This window comes from Muntiacus reevesi, chromosome 18 (genome assembly GCF_963930625.1).
Source record: "Muntiacus reevesi chromosome 18, mMunRee1.1, whole genome shotgun sequence".
Taxonomy (NCBI): Eukaryota; Metazoa; Chordata; class Mammalia; order Artiodactyla; family Cervidae; genus Muntiacus; species Muntiacus reevesi.
Window position 1 is genome coordinate 60930435 of NC_089266.1, and position 14224 is coordinate 60944658.

The 14224-nt window shown below is 35.2% G+C and overlaps 1 protein-coding gene across 1 annotated transcript; it reads left to right on the plus strand.

Annotated features, from left to right (window-relative positions):
- Positions 1-12799: 12799 nt before the first annotated feature.
- LOC136150081 (olfactory receptor 8H1-like) lies at positions 12800-13747 on the plus strand. Its single transcript, XM_065910847.1, has one exon. It carries the CDS (start codon positions 12800-12802, stop codon positions 13745-13747), a length of 948 nt encoding a protein of 315 aa, XP_065766919.1.
- Positions 13748-14224: the final 477 nt, after the last annotated feature.

Here is a 14224-nt window from a genome sequence, read left to right on the forward strand (position 1 = left end):
CACTGATCCTAAACTTTTAAGCTCCTCTGTTTTTTTTTTTTTTTTTAAATTATTTTATTAGTTGGAGGCCAATCACTTCACAACATTTCAGTGGGTTTTGTCATACATTGACATGAATCAGCCATAGAGTTACACGTATTCCCCATCCCGATCCTCCCTCCCACCTCCCTCTCCACCCGACTCCTCAGGGTCCTCCCAGTGCACCAGGCCCGAGCACTTGACTCATGCATCCCACCTGGGCTGGTGGTCTGTTTCACCATAGATAATATACATGCTGTTCTTTCAAAACATCCCACCCTCACGTTCTCCCCCAGAGTTCAAAAGTCTGTTCTGTACTTTTTGTCCCTATAGTGTATTTCCTTGCTCTTTCTCAAAAAACAAGTAGAAGTATTTATTTATTCTGTTGATCCATCCTTTGCTTGAATAAATCTAATCTCAGGCCTTTCTCAGAATATGATTTTAGAAATCTACATTGTAATTGGAAACCATGAAACACGTTTAAACCGTGGTCTCCATATGTATGTTTTTAAGGGCAACTGATTCACAAAATGAAAAGTATAGTTGTCAGTTTTTAAAGTGTGCTGTACAAATTCCCATGCATAATCTTTAAAGAATTTTATGATTGGAAAGAGCTCCATTTTGGGAAAAAACAATAGCAGTTTCAGAAATCATTTCTTTTACTTGGTGGAGAAGCAAGATAGCAGAGTGCTTATGAGTACTTGGTTGGAAACCAAATGTTCAAGGATTTGGATTCCAAACCTTCTACGCAATTGCCTGTTGAATGCTTAACAAAAAAAAATCACTGAAACTAAGTTTCGAGTTCCTAAACTGCACAGATAAGTAACAATTCCAGGTCCAAACAGTTACTGTAAAGATTAAATCAGTTAATTGATGTTAACTTTTTAAGGTGATACTAATAAATATTGGCCATTATCATCAGAACATTCACATCCCTGCAGTATTTTCAATGCCCAATGCCTTTTTCATAATAAATATTCATATGTAGTTTTATGAATTAGCTTTGGTTTATTTAAAGGACAAACACACAAAAAGAAACTAAATAAAAACTTAACATTTCACAGTTTTTCATTTAGAATGGAATGTGTCAATATTGGAGATATTTGAAAAATGTAAGGAAATTGATATGCCTAAGAAGTTATTCAGGGTTTTGTATGTGTTCTTCTAGATTGAGAGTTTTTTTAATTAATTTATTTATTTTAATTTGAAGCTAATTACTTTACAATATTTTGGTGGTTTTTGCCATAATGTGACATGTATCAGGCATGAGTGTACATGTGTTCCCCATCCTAAACCCTCTCCCACTCCCCTCCCCATCCCATCCCTCAGGGTTGTCCCAGTGCACCGGCTTTTTGTGCCCTGTTGCATGCATTGAATTTGGGCTGGTGATCTATTTCACATATGGTAATATACATGTTTCAGTGTTATTCTTTCAAATCATCCCACCCTCACCTTCTGCCACAGAGTCCAAAAGTCTATTCTTTACCTCTGTGTCTCTTTTGCTGTATTGCATATAGGGTCATTGTTACCATCTTTCTAAATTCCATGTATATATATATATATATACTGTATTGGTGTTTTTCTTTCTGACTTACTTCACTCTGTTTAATAGGCTCAAGTTTCATCCACCTCATTAGAACTGAGGTAAAAAAATGCATAAAGATGCATTATTTTTAATAGCTGAGTAATATTTCATTGTGTATATGTGCCACAGCTTTCTTATCCTGTCATCTGCCAATGGACATCTAGGTTGCTTATATGTCCTAGCTATTGTAAACAGATTGATAGTTTTAAAGTAAATATAGGGGTGTGTTAGTGTGTGTGTGTGTATTGTGTATATGAATAATATTCTTATCATTTCCTATGTCCTTTTTGAGGTTTTCTGTGTACACTTACAAGTTTAATCTTCGATTATTCCTTTATCATTGAAATCTAAGACAACAGTGTTTGGTTAATGGGAGAATCTAGATTCTCATTTTGCATTGTTTGGACATAAATATTTGTAAATTTATGAAATTAAAATTCTGCATGCAGTGTTATCAATTTTATGGCTCCCAGAATATATGAATTATATTTTCTTAATAATTATTTATTTTGATGCATAATTGTTTTGCAATGTTGTGTTAGTTTCTGCTGTACAACAGAGTGAATCAGTTATCAGTTCAGTTCAGTTCAGCCGCTCAGTCGTGTCTGACTCTTTGTGACCCCATGAATCACAGCACACCAGGCCTCCCTGTCCATCACCAACACCCACAGTCTACCCAAATCCATGTCTATCAGGTCGCTGATGCAATCTAGCCATCTCATCCTCTGTCGTCCCCTTCTCCTCCTGCCCCCAATCCCTCCCAGCATCAGGATCTTTTCCAATGTGTCAAATCTTCACATGAGGTGGCCAAGGTATTAGAATTTTAGCTTAAACATCAGTCCTTCCAATGAACACCCAGCACTCATCTCCTTTAGCATGGACTGGTTGGATGTCCTTGCAGTCCAAGGGACTCTCAAGTCTTCAACACCACAGTTCAGAAGCATCAATTCTTCAGCTCTTAGCTTTCTTTCTAGTCCAACTCTCACACCCACACATGACCATTAGAAAAACCACAGCATTGACTAGACAGACCTTTGTTGACAAAGTAATGTCTGTTTTTTAATATGCTATCTAGGTTGGTCATAACTTTCCTTCCAAGGAGTAAGCATCTTTTAATTTCATGGCTGCAATCACCATCTGCAGTGATTTTGGAGCCCCCCAAAAGCAAAGTATGATACTGTTGCCACTGTCTCCCCATCTATTTGCCATGAAGTGATAGGACCAGATGCCATGATCTTAGTTTTCTGAATGTTAAGCTTTAAACCAACTTTTTCCACTCTCCTCTTTCACTTTCATCAAGAGGCTTTTTAGTTCCTCTTCACTTTCTGCAATAGGGGTGGTGTCATCTGCATATCTGAGGTTATTGATATTTATCTCAGCAATCTTGATTCCAGCTTGTGCTTCTTCCAGCCCAGCATTTCTCATGATGTACTCTGCATATAAGTTAAATAAGCAGGGTGACAATATACAACCTTGATGTATTCCTTTTCCTATTTGGAACCAGTCTGTTGGTCCATGTCCAGTACTAACTGTTGCTTCCTGACCTGCATACATGTTTCTCAAGAGACAAGTCAGATAGTCTGGTATTCCCATCTCTTTCAGAATTTTCCACAGTTTATTGTGATACACACAGTCAAAGGCTTTGACATAGTCAATAAAGCAGAAATAGATGTTTTTTTCTGGAACTCTCTTGCTATTTTGATAATCCAGCAGATGTTGGCAATTTGATCTATGATTCCTCTGCCTTTTCTAAAATCATCTTGAATACCTGGAAGTTCACAGTTCACGTATTGCTGAAGCCTGGCTTGGGGAATTTTGAGCATTACTTTACTAGCATGTGAAATGAGTTCAATTGTGCAGTAGTTTGATCTTACTTTGGCATTACCTTTCTTTGGGATTGGAATGAAAACTGCCCTTTTCCAGTCCTGTGGCCACTGCTGAGTTTTCCAAATTTGCTGGCATATCAAGTGCAACACTTTTGCAGCATCATCTTTCAGAATTTGAAATAGCTCAACTGGAATCCCATCACCTCCACTAGCTTTGTTCATAGTGATGCTTCCTAAGGCCCACTTGACTTCACATTTTAGGATGTCTGGCTCTAGCTGAGTGTGAGTGATCACAGCATTGTGATTATCTGGGTCATGAAGATATTTTTTTGTACAGTTCTTCTGTGTATTCTTGCCACCTATTCTTAATATCTTCTGCTTCTGTTAGGTCCATACCATTTCTGTCCTTTATCGAGCCCATCTTCACATGAAATGTTCCCTTGGTATCTCTAACTTTTTTGAAGAGCTCTGTAATCTTTCCCATTGTGTTGTTTTCCTCTATTTCTCTTCATTGATCACTGAGGAAAGCTTTTTTCCCCTCTCCTTGCTATTCTTTGAAACTCTGCATTCAGATGGGGATATCTTTCCTTTTCTCCTTTGCTTTTTGTTTCTCTTCTTTTCACGCTATTTGTAAGGCCTCCTCAAACAGCCATTTTGCTTTTTGCATTTCTTTTCCATGGTTATGATCTTAATCCCTGTCTCCTGTACAATTTCACCAACTTCCATCCATAGTTCATCAGGCACTCTGTCTATCAGATCTAGTCCCTTAAATCTATTTCTCACTTCCACTTTATAATCATAAGGGATTTAATTTAGGTCATACCTGAATGGTCTCTTGGGCTTCCCTTGTGGCTCAGCTGGTAAATAATCTGCAATGTGGGAGGCCAGGGTTCAATCCCTGGGTTGGGAAGATCCCCTGGAGAAGGGAATGGCTACTGACTCCAGTATTCTCGCCTGGAGAATCCCATAGACTCTATGGTCCATGGGGTTGCAAAGATTCTGAATCAGCTATAAGTATATGAATATTCCTTCACTCTTGGGTTGGCACTCCCTTTCCAACTGAAATATTTAATAAGGCTACCTTTCTGTTACAAGTCAACAAGCTTCAGTAAATGCATCTTTGTTGAAATTCTGTGTGTTTTAAAACATTTCTGCCTTTCTCCTGATTTCTATAGGTTTGATATGATTGTTAAAACTAAATTCTTAATCTGAATGCTTGGTTCATCTAATTTTTTTTTTAACAGAGAAAAATTATATACCTTCCAATTTGCAATGAATTCAGAAGCTCTGGTAACCCATGACATTTAATCATTAAGAATACTGAAGTTTCTTATATTTTAAGAAATATGTATAAATACATATGCATTTTTTTATACATAACTTTGAATTGTAATTTTCATTTTCTCTATTGAAAGCTTATTTCAGAACATATTTTTTGTTTTCCAGGTATTTCTTGTTTAAACTTTTGTAACTACTTAGATCATTTATTCAAGCATCAGTGGTTATAAAAAATTTTGAAATTTAGATTGCTTTATATGTAAAACAATATTTGATAGTTTAAAATAGTTTTAAATGTTAAAAAAATGCAAAGGCATAAACTCTTTTTTAGGAGATAGTGTAAATTATTTATATTAATTCAAAACTCTCAACAAATTCAAATGTTTTAAATGTGCATTGTTTCACTTACCTAATCTATTTTAATTATTTTCCGTTTTTACAAATTCTACTTAAGATTACTATGACTTATTTTTGCTCTTTATCCATGTTTTCTGGACTCTATATTTACAGCAATTGCTATTTATTTTTGCGTGCATTTATTCAACAATATACTTTTTGACTCCTGTCTCATCTTTCAGAAGCATAGTGCTTTTTCCTATATTTCTGGACATGTTTCATTTTTCTAGTCTTTTGACAAGCTAAATTTTCACCTTGCTTTCAAGACAAAGGTGATACATTTATGCAGTGGAGTACAGAACCCATCAAAAACAGCTGTGTTTAATTTTTATTCACTATAACGTGCTTCCCTAAGATCAAAGAGTTGCTAATTTTTTAATGTGTGTGTGTGTGTGTATGCATGTATGTGTGTAAAAACATGAAATACTTTAGAATAGCATAATTCCTAAGCCATTTTGGAACTATATTTAGAGATTCTCATTTCTCCAAATCAGGCAGAAAAGCTTCATTAAGTTGATAGTATTAAAAATGAAACTGGGTTTTGTTTTCATTTTTCCTTAAAAAGAGACTTGAACAACAACCCAGTTTAATGTACTCTTCCCAGCATTGTTACAAAATGACCTCTGGAAAAGATGAAGTCTCCATTGCTGCCTTCACTGTGCATGAATCACTGAGAAGTAATGAAACAAATTGAGCAGTCAAAACATTTGTTGAAAGGAAAGTGAAAGAAAGAAAGAAAGTGAAGTCGCTCGGTCGTGTCTGACTGTTTGCGACCCCGTGGACTGTAGCCTACTAGGCTTCTCCGTTCATGGGATTCTCCAGGCAAGAACACTGGAGTGGGTTACCATTTCCTTCTCCAGGATCTTCCCGACCCAGGGATCGAACCTGGGTTTTCTACATTGGAGGCTGAAGCTTTAACCTCTGAGCCACCAGGGAAGCAAAGATTAATTTAATGAAGTTCTTTTAGGATAAAATACATGTGTTTAAATTATTTGTCTCTCTCTTTAACAAGATTGTAAGCTCTTTGAGAAAAACTTGTTTAGCCATAGTTTTGCTCTCCACAGCATGGGACGAATGTGTTACATATGCAGTATATAAGTAAATGCTTTCTTTGCTTTTTTGGCTTGTAGAAACATAGTGATGAATTTATTAAGGTTAAGAATTCTATCTTGTTCATGTTTATATCTTGCCTGGTATTTAGACAACCCTGTGCATATCAGCACTCAAAAAACATTAATTGAAAATTTTATTTCTAGAATTCTTTCAAAAACATTCCTTACTTGTATATTAAAAATGGCATAGTGATTAATAGATTTCCTTTCAAATGATTTTTTTTCTTTAATGATTAGGATAAGGAAATGAGTGTATGTAGATTTATGCTTTGTTGATGTGTTTTGTAATCAGTACAGTCAACTGATAGGCATTCTTATAATCTTACGTATATCACAAACCAACCTCCTGAAGAAATAGATAGTCTTCAGTCTTGGGACTAGCTGAAGACAATTCATGTGAAAGGGTGTGTGTGTATGTGTTTGTGTGTGTGTGTGCGTGCGCGTACAATGTATACATTTGGTTTTGAAATATTAATTTTCTTCTCTGATCTACATTATTGATATCTGACTCCTGAAAACATCAGTTTACAATGTGATTTTACATTATAAACTATTACAAGTGACAGCTGATGAGATATACTATATTATATTTTATATACTATATATAAAGGCTTATTAAGGCTGTCTTAACAACTCATCACTCATTCCCTTTCTTAAACCTACATACATTTTTCCTTCTAAGCACAATATCAGATTCAGATGATTGCTTTCATTATATCTTACCATCATCATGTAACATTATTAAACTGATATTTCCCTTTATTTTTTCTCTATCAAAGCTTTTCATTTATGCACTATAACTATAATGCTCACATTTTTATAATTGTGTGAAAAGTGACAGCTGTTGAAATTTATTTATATTTACCTATATTTTCCTTGGTTCTAATTGTATGTATTATTTGTACTTGTATGTGTACTTGTACTTGTATGTGTATGTATTCTGTAGATCATTCCAGGCCTTTATATTTATTTAGTATTAATAAAATTATATATCAATTGTTATTTTTTTATGTTTTAATGTTTCCTAGTTAATCTCTCTCTAAGAGCAGAAATATACCACAATTTTCCAGTTAATCATAAAATGTAGAAATATATTTTACTTGTCAAGTTATGATTAAATGCCCAGAAGTACACATAGTTTGATATACACCTCAAATTTATCCTTGGTGACTTCTCATCATTTTCTCTTTGAACTGCTCTATCTGTACTGTCCCTCAAAACCTCTAATATGCATCTTTCCAGAATGGGCCAAGCAGGTGTTACTAGGTCCTAGAAAAAAACAATAAATTCAACCTGATAGGGAACAGAATTTTCAATGCCAATAGATACTTTCTAGGCTCAAGGATTATCTGGTTATTTAAAAAAATAAAATAAAACAGTAGACACAGAAGATGTTCTGGAAATTGAGTAGAAGTTATCCTTTTGTAGGAGGCATTTACATTTAAAGAGGAAATGTCCATGTAGCTCAGATGATAAAGAATCTGTCTAAGATGCAGGAGACTTGGGTTCAGTCTCCAGGTGGGGAAGATCTCTTAGAGAAGGAAATGGCAACACACTCCAGCATTCTTGCCTGGAGAATCCCCATGAACAGAGGACCTTGGTGGACTACAATTCAATCCATGGAGTTGCAAAAAGTTGGACACAGTTGAGTGACTAACACTACTACTCTCCATTTGGAAGGATGACTCCCTCTCTGTGGGCTTCCCTGCTGGCTCAGAGAGTAAATAATCTACCTGCAATGCAGGAGACCTGGTTTGACCCCTAGGTTGGGAAGATCCCCCAGAGAAGAGAATGGCTACCCACTACAGTATTCTTGCCTGGAGAACTCCAAGGACAGAGAAGCCTGGCAGGCTACAGTCCATGAGGTCACAATGATTCACAAAGAGTCCGACATGACTGAATGACTATCACTTTCACTTTGCCTCCCTTTCTATACCAGGAGGAGAAAGATGGCTAAATCCCTATTCAGTGAAGAAGGAATGAAGTTGAGTCTGCATTAACAATTGTGCTGTTGGTTCCTATTCTTTATCTGGCTCCCACCCTCCCACATCTTCTTTTACCTTTAGCTGGAGATAGTATTTAGGGGTTTGGGAACTTTTTGGAGAATTACTCAGTTTTCTTGTGTGTCTCCCATGTATAAAAGAGGTATACATATTATTAAATTTCTATTTGTTTTTCTCTTGGTTATCTGCCTTTCATTACAAGATAGTGGCTTTTAGCCAAAAATCTGAAAGGACAGAGTGAAAATTATTTTTTCCCCCATAAATCTCATAAAGGAAGGAAATTTCATAAATCTCAAGAAGGAATATCTTAAGGAGTTGCTTTGTTGGTGCTAGAAGAATGTTGTTATTTAAGGCTGAGCAGGTGTTTCTGTTGATGGTGGAGGTTTGGCCAATGTATAATGCAGATACACAATGCACAGTAGAGGTGAGAGAGGAGGTGAAAGGCCAGAGGAAAATTTTTGTTTATAATTTTTCTGGTCTCATGAAAAATGTAGACTTTATTTCACAACTGTTCTAACAGAATTAAGCTTCAGTGAGTATATTGGTCTTCTAAAATTCATTAAAAATACAATAAATGCACCTTTCCTCCCCTTTTTTCCAAACAAAAAATTACCTCCTGAAATTCTGGAGTATGATCAGAGTTTTCTGTAAGAGTAACTTTTAAATCTTTATGAAAATTTGTTTAGTTGTCATGAATTAATGAAGATTCATTAAAGTATTTCCATCTGATTCTCAGTCTATCCTTTTTATAGTCTTTCTCTGTTGTCTCATCTTGCATAAATAATGTTCAATAAAGTTTTTAATATCTGAAGAAGACTTGACTAGAATAAAGTCAGTTATAGGTTATTGTTCAATAAATAAAACAAGAAGTTATTGGTCTCATAAGAGGCTAGAATAACATTGGCCATAGCGTGTTATGAAATTTAAGTAATGAAACAAGGATGGGTACTGAATATCCAGTATGATAATAATTGTGAAGTTCTAAAGGTATGCAAACAAGCATTCTATTAAAAAAATCATCCTGAGAAGTTTATCAAAGTGTTACAAAAGTTTTGAAAATTTTCATACCTTTTTTTTAAAGATGAGTACTTTATTTATTTATTTTTAAAGTTTTTTGGCCTATTTTTTTTCATTTATTTTTATTAGTTGGGGGCTAACTACTTTACAATACTGTAGTGGGTTTTGCCATATATTGATATGAATCAGCTATGGATTTACATGTGTTCCCCATCCCTCTGGGTCTTCTTAGTGCACCAACCCTGAGCACTTGTCTCATGCATCCAACCCGGGCTGGTGATCTGTTTCACCCTTGATAATATACTTGTTTCAATGCTATTCTCTCAGAACATCCCACCTTGCCTTCTCCCACAGAGTCTTCTGTTCTGTACATCTGTGTCTCTTTTTCTGTTTTGCATATTGGGTTATCATTACCATCTTTTTAAAATTCCATTTAAATGCGTTAGTATACTGTATTGGTCTTTATCTTTCTGGTTTACTTCACTCTGTACAATGGGCTCCAGTTTCATCCATCTCATTAGAACTGATTCAAATGAAGTCTTTTTAATGGCTGAGTAATATTCCATGGTGTATATGTACCACAGCTTCATTATCCATTCGTCTGCTGATGGGCATCTAGGTTGCTTCCATGTCCTGGCTATTATAAACAGTGCTGTGATGAACACTGGGGTGCACGTATCTCTTTCAGTCTGATTTCCTTGGTGTGTATGCCCAGGAGTGGTATTGCTGGGTCATATGGCAGTTCTATTCCCAGTTTTGTAAGAAATCTCCACACTGTTCTCCATAGTGGCTGTACTAGTTTGCATTCCCACCAACAGTGTAAGAGGGTTCCCTTTTCTCCATACCCTTTCCAGCATTTATTTCTTGTAGACTTTTAGATAGCAGCCATCCTGACTGGCATGTAATGGTACCTCATTGTGGTTTTGATTTGCATTTCTCTGATAATGAGTGATGTTGAGCATCGTTTCATGTGTTTGTTAGCCATCTGTATGTCTTCTTTGGAGAAATGTCTGTTTAGCTCTTTGACCCATTTTTTAATTGGGTCATTTATTTTTCTGGAATTGAGCTTCAGGTGTTGCTTGTATATTTTTGAGATTAATCCTTTGTATCCATTTATAACAAAAACTCTCCAGAAAGCAGGATTAGAAGGAACATACCTCAACATAATAAAAACTATATATGACAAATCCACAGCAAACATTACCCTCAATGGTGAAAAATTGAAAGCATTTCCCTTAAAATCAGGAACAAGACAAGAGTGCCCACTCTCACCACTATTATTCAACATAGTTTTGGAAGTGTTGGCCACAGCAATCAGAGCAGAAAAAGAAATAAAAGGAATACAGATAGGAAAAGAAGAAGTAAAACTCTCACTCTTTGCAGACGACATGATCCTCTACATAGAAAACCATAAAGACTCTACCAGAAAATTACTAGAGCTAATCAATGAATATAATAATGTTGCAGGAGATAAAGTTAACACACAGAAATCCCTTGCATTCCTATACACTAACAATGAGAAAACAGAAAGAGAAATTAAGGAAACAATACCATTCACCATTGCAACAAGAAGAATAAAATACTTAGGTTTATATCTACCTAAAGAAACGAAAGACCTATATATAGAAAACTACAAAACACTGATGAAAGAAATCAAAGAGGACACAAATAGATGGAGAAATATACCGTGTTCATGGATTGGAAAAATCAATATTGTGAAAATGGATATGCTACCCAAAGCAATCTATAGATTCAATGCAATCCCTATCAAGCTACCAACGGCATTTTTCACAGAACTAGAACAAATAATTTCACAATTTGTATGGAAATACATATCATTCCTTCAATTTTGTTAAATTTTCAATTTGTTTCTAATGAAAATATCCCCTCCCATAGAGTATCACACAATTAAATATAAAAGACTCATTGTGAAAAATGTATCATACCTCCCCTTACAGTTTCAGGCATGAGTAAGTAAGTATTTCTCTAGAAATAGTTTCTCTACCACCCAGGCAAAAATTTAGAGCATCATACAGGAAGATCAAATCATTAGGCCCTTCACTGTAGGTCTTGGAAAGGAAGACATTTAGTTTCTCATGACCTAGCATACCTGCAATTTAGTCCTTGAAGATATGCCAAGTCCCTTTTGCCCTTGGAGATATGACAAGAATTCTTCCTTGGAAATTGGTCCACAAGGATGATGAAATGTTGCAATCAATCCCTGGTATATGAGGTGCCCTGGAATTATTAGGATAAGAGGCAAGTCATACTCTGCTCTGCTTCTGATATTCATATTAGACATAAATTCCTGGAAGATTTTACATTTGATCAGGAACTGAACAAAATTTCTAGGTTGATTAATTTTTCCTCAGAATAAAGTAGAATGACTACACTAAAATTTAAAAAGAATTTACCTCAAAGAAAAAATTATTATAATACAGAAATTTTCAACTGAAATGGTCTTCATATTTTATTTGTGAGTAAATGTTGAAGTTGACATACTTCTAGACAGATAATTTTGGAGAAAAGTGTTTTTTGATCAACCTTGCCTCCCAGTAGGTATTATTTTCAAAATTGGAAGGTTTTAGTTGAAATCAAATAAAGCAAGGATAATATCAGAAAAGTATGCATACAGATATAATTTTAGATATATTTGCCTTCAGTAGTACCAGAACTGGTGGACCCAGAAATATAGGGTTTTTATAATCATGGTCTTTTAGAAATTTAGAAATATAATTTTGGAAGAAATTTGATTTTGAATGGTCAGGTTATGATAACTTTGTATCTTTTAGAAAGTAATGCTGTGTATGTGGTACCTCTACTAAAGTCCAAAGATTGAAAGCTATTTTTAATTAATATTAAATAATATTGGGGGTTCAAAAGTCTGTTCTGTACTTCTGCGTCTCTTCTTCTGCCCTGCATATAGGGCCATAATTACCATCTTTCTAAATTCCGTATATATGTGTTAGTATACTGTAATGTTCTTTATCTTTCTGGCTCACCTCACTCTGTATAATGGGGGAATAGAAAAGCATGGTATATTAAAATATTCTATTATGATTGTTTATGATCTATATAAAGCATTTTAATAGGCGTATTTGAAATTACTATGACAGGAATGTAATGGACATGCTCTGTGGAGTAAATCTATCTTGGTAAAAATACAGAGCCAAAATTTAATAGTTCTAACTATGAATATATTACCCAATTCTGTTCCCTTTTTCTCATGTGAAAAATGTGGCTAATAATTCTATGGAATAATTATATTATGGGCATTAGATGTATTAAGAATGGGAAGCATTTAGAACTGTGCCAGGCTTATACAAACTATTCAATATACTACCTTTTGTTGTGTTCAAATGTCAATTTACATCTATTTCTATATTGGGAATCAAATTCATATTTTGCTCTTCATACACAGTCCATACCTCATTATCATCAATTCTTGGAAATGCTAAACAAATATAAATATGTCATGTCATATACAGAAACACAAAGCTTTTTGAAATAATTTCTGATAGGTTTCAACTTAGATTTTTCAGCAGTATAGAGCATTTGAACACTATGGATAAAAGGAATATCACACTTTTGTCTGATTTCATCCTCATAGGACTGACAGACTCTGAAGATATCCAGCTGGTCCTCTTCACCCTCTTCCTCCTGATGCACTTGATCACTGTGCTGGGGAATGTGGGGATGATACTGATAATCTGCCTGGATTCCAAGCTTCACACACCCATGTATTTTTTCCTCAGTCCCTTGTCATTTCTTGACCTCATTTACTCAAGTGTCATCACCCCTAAAACCTTAGACAACTTACTGACTTCTATCAAAACTATATCATACCTGAACTGCTTCACTCAGATGTATTTCTTTGTCTTTTTCGGTGCCACTGAATGTTTCCTTCTCTCCTCCATGGCCTACGATCACTATGTAGCTATCTGCAGCCCTCTGCATTACCCCGTTGTTATGTCCATCAGGCGATGCTGTTCTCTTGTCTTTGGATCTTATTCGATTGGCTTTACAGATTCCTTTGTCAATGTGTTTTGCATGAACAAATTGCATTTCTGCGACTCCAATGTAATCTATCACTTTTTCTGTGACACATCCCCAATTCTATCCCTGTCCTGCACTGACACAGACGACATTGAAATCATGATATTCATTGTTGCTGGCTGTACCATAGTGGTGTCTCTTATCACAATATCCATATGCTATGTGTCCATCTTGTCCACCATCCTGAAAATTACTTCCACTTCAGGGAAGTCAAAATCCTTCTATACCTGTGCCTCCCATCTCCTGGGAGTAACCATCTTTTACGGCACTATGATTTTCACTTACCTAAAACCAAATAAGTCCTACTCCTTGGGAAAGGATCGAGTGACTTCTGTTTTTTATACTATTGTCATCCCCATGCTGAATCCCCTCATATACAGTCTTAGAAACAAAGAAGTGAAAAATGCTGTCAGTAGAGTCATTCAGAAAAGAAAGGTTTCCAAGCAATTAAAATAACAGCGATGCTGAATTTTTAAGCTATTTTTTTCTTCTTCCCTCTATAGCATTTCCTTCCTCTTTCTTCAAAAATGAATTGAAGACTTCACCTGCTCTTTATTTATTCTTTTATTCAGTAGAATTATCCTTCGCTTGACTAAATATTTTCTTGGATATTTATTATAATATGCCTTTAGAAATCCACATTGTAATTGGAAACACTGACACATGTTAAATCCATGGTGCAAATGTATCTGTTTTTAAGGGTAACTGATTAGCAAAATAGAAATTACTTTTACCACCTTATAAAGTACATCATGAAGATCCAGAGAATTTTATGATGGAAAAGAGCTTCATTTTGGGAACAATGTTAGCAGTTTTATAGTTTATTTCATTTACACTGTGGAAAAGCAGTATAGCAGAATGCTCTTGTTTTTGAACCAAACATTCCAGACTTATGATTCTAGATCTGCAACTCTTTAAGCTGTGTAGCTCTTA

Excerpts from the sequence above, each read along its gene's own strand:
- LOC136150081 (XM_065910847.1), top strand. The coding sequence starts at position 12,800 with ATGGATAAAAGGAATATCACACTTTTGTCTGATTTCATCCTCATAGGA.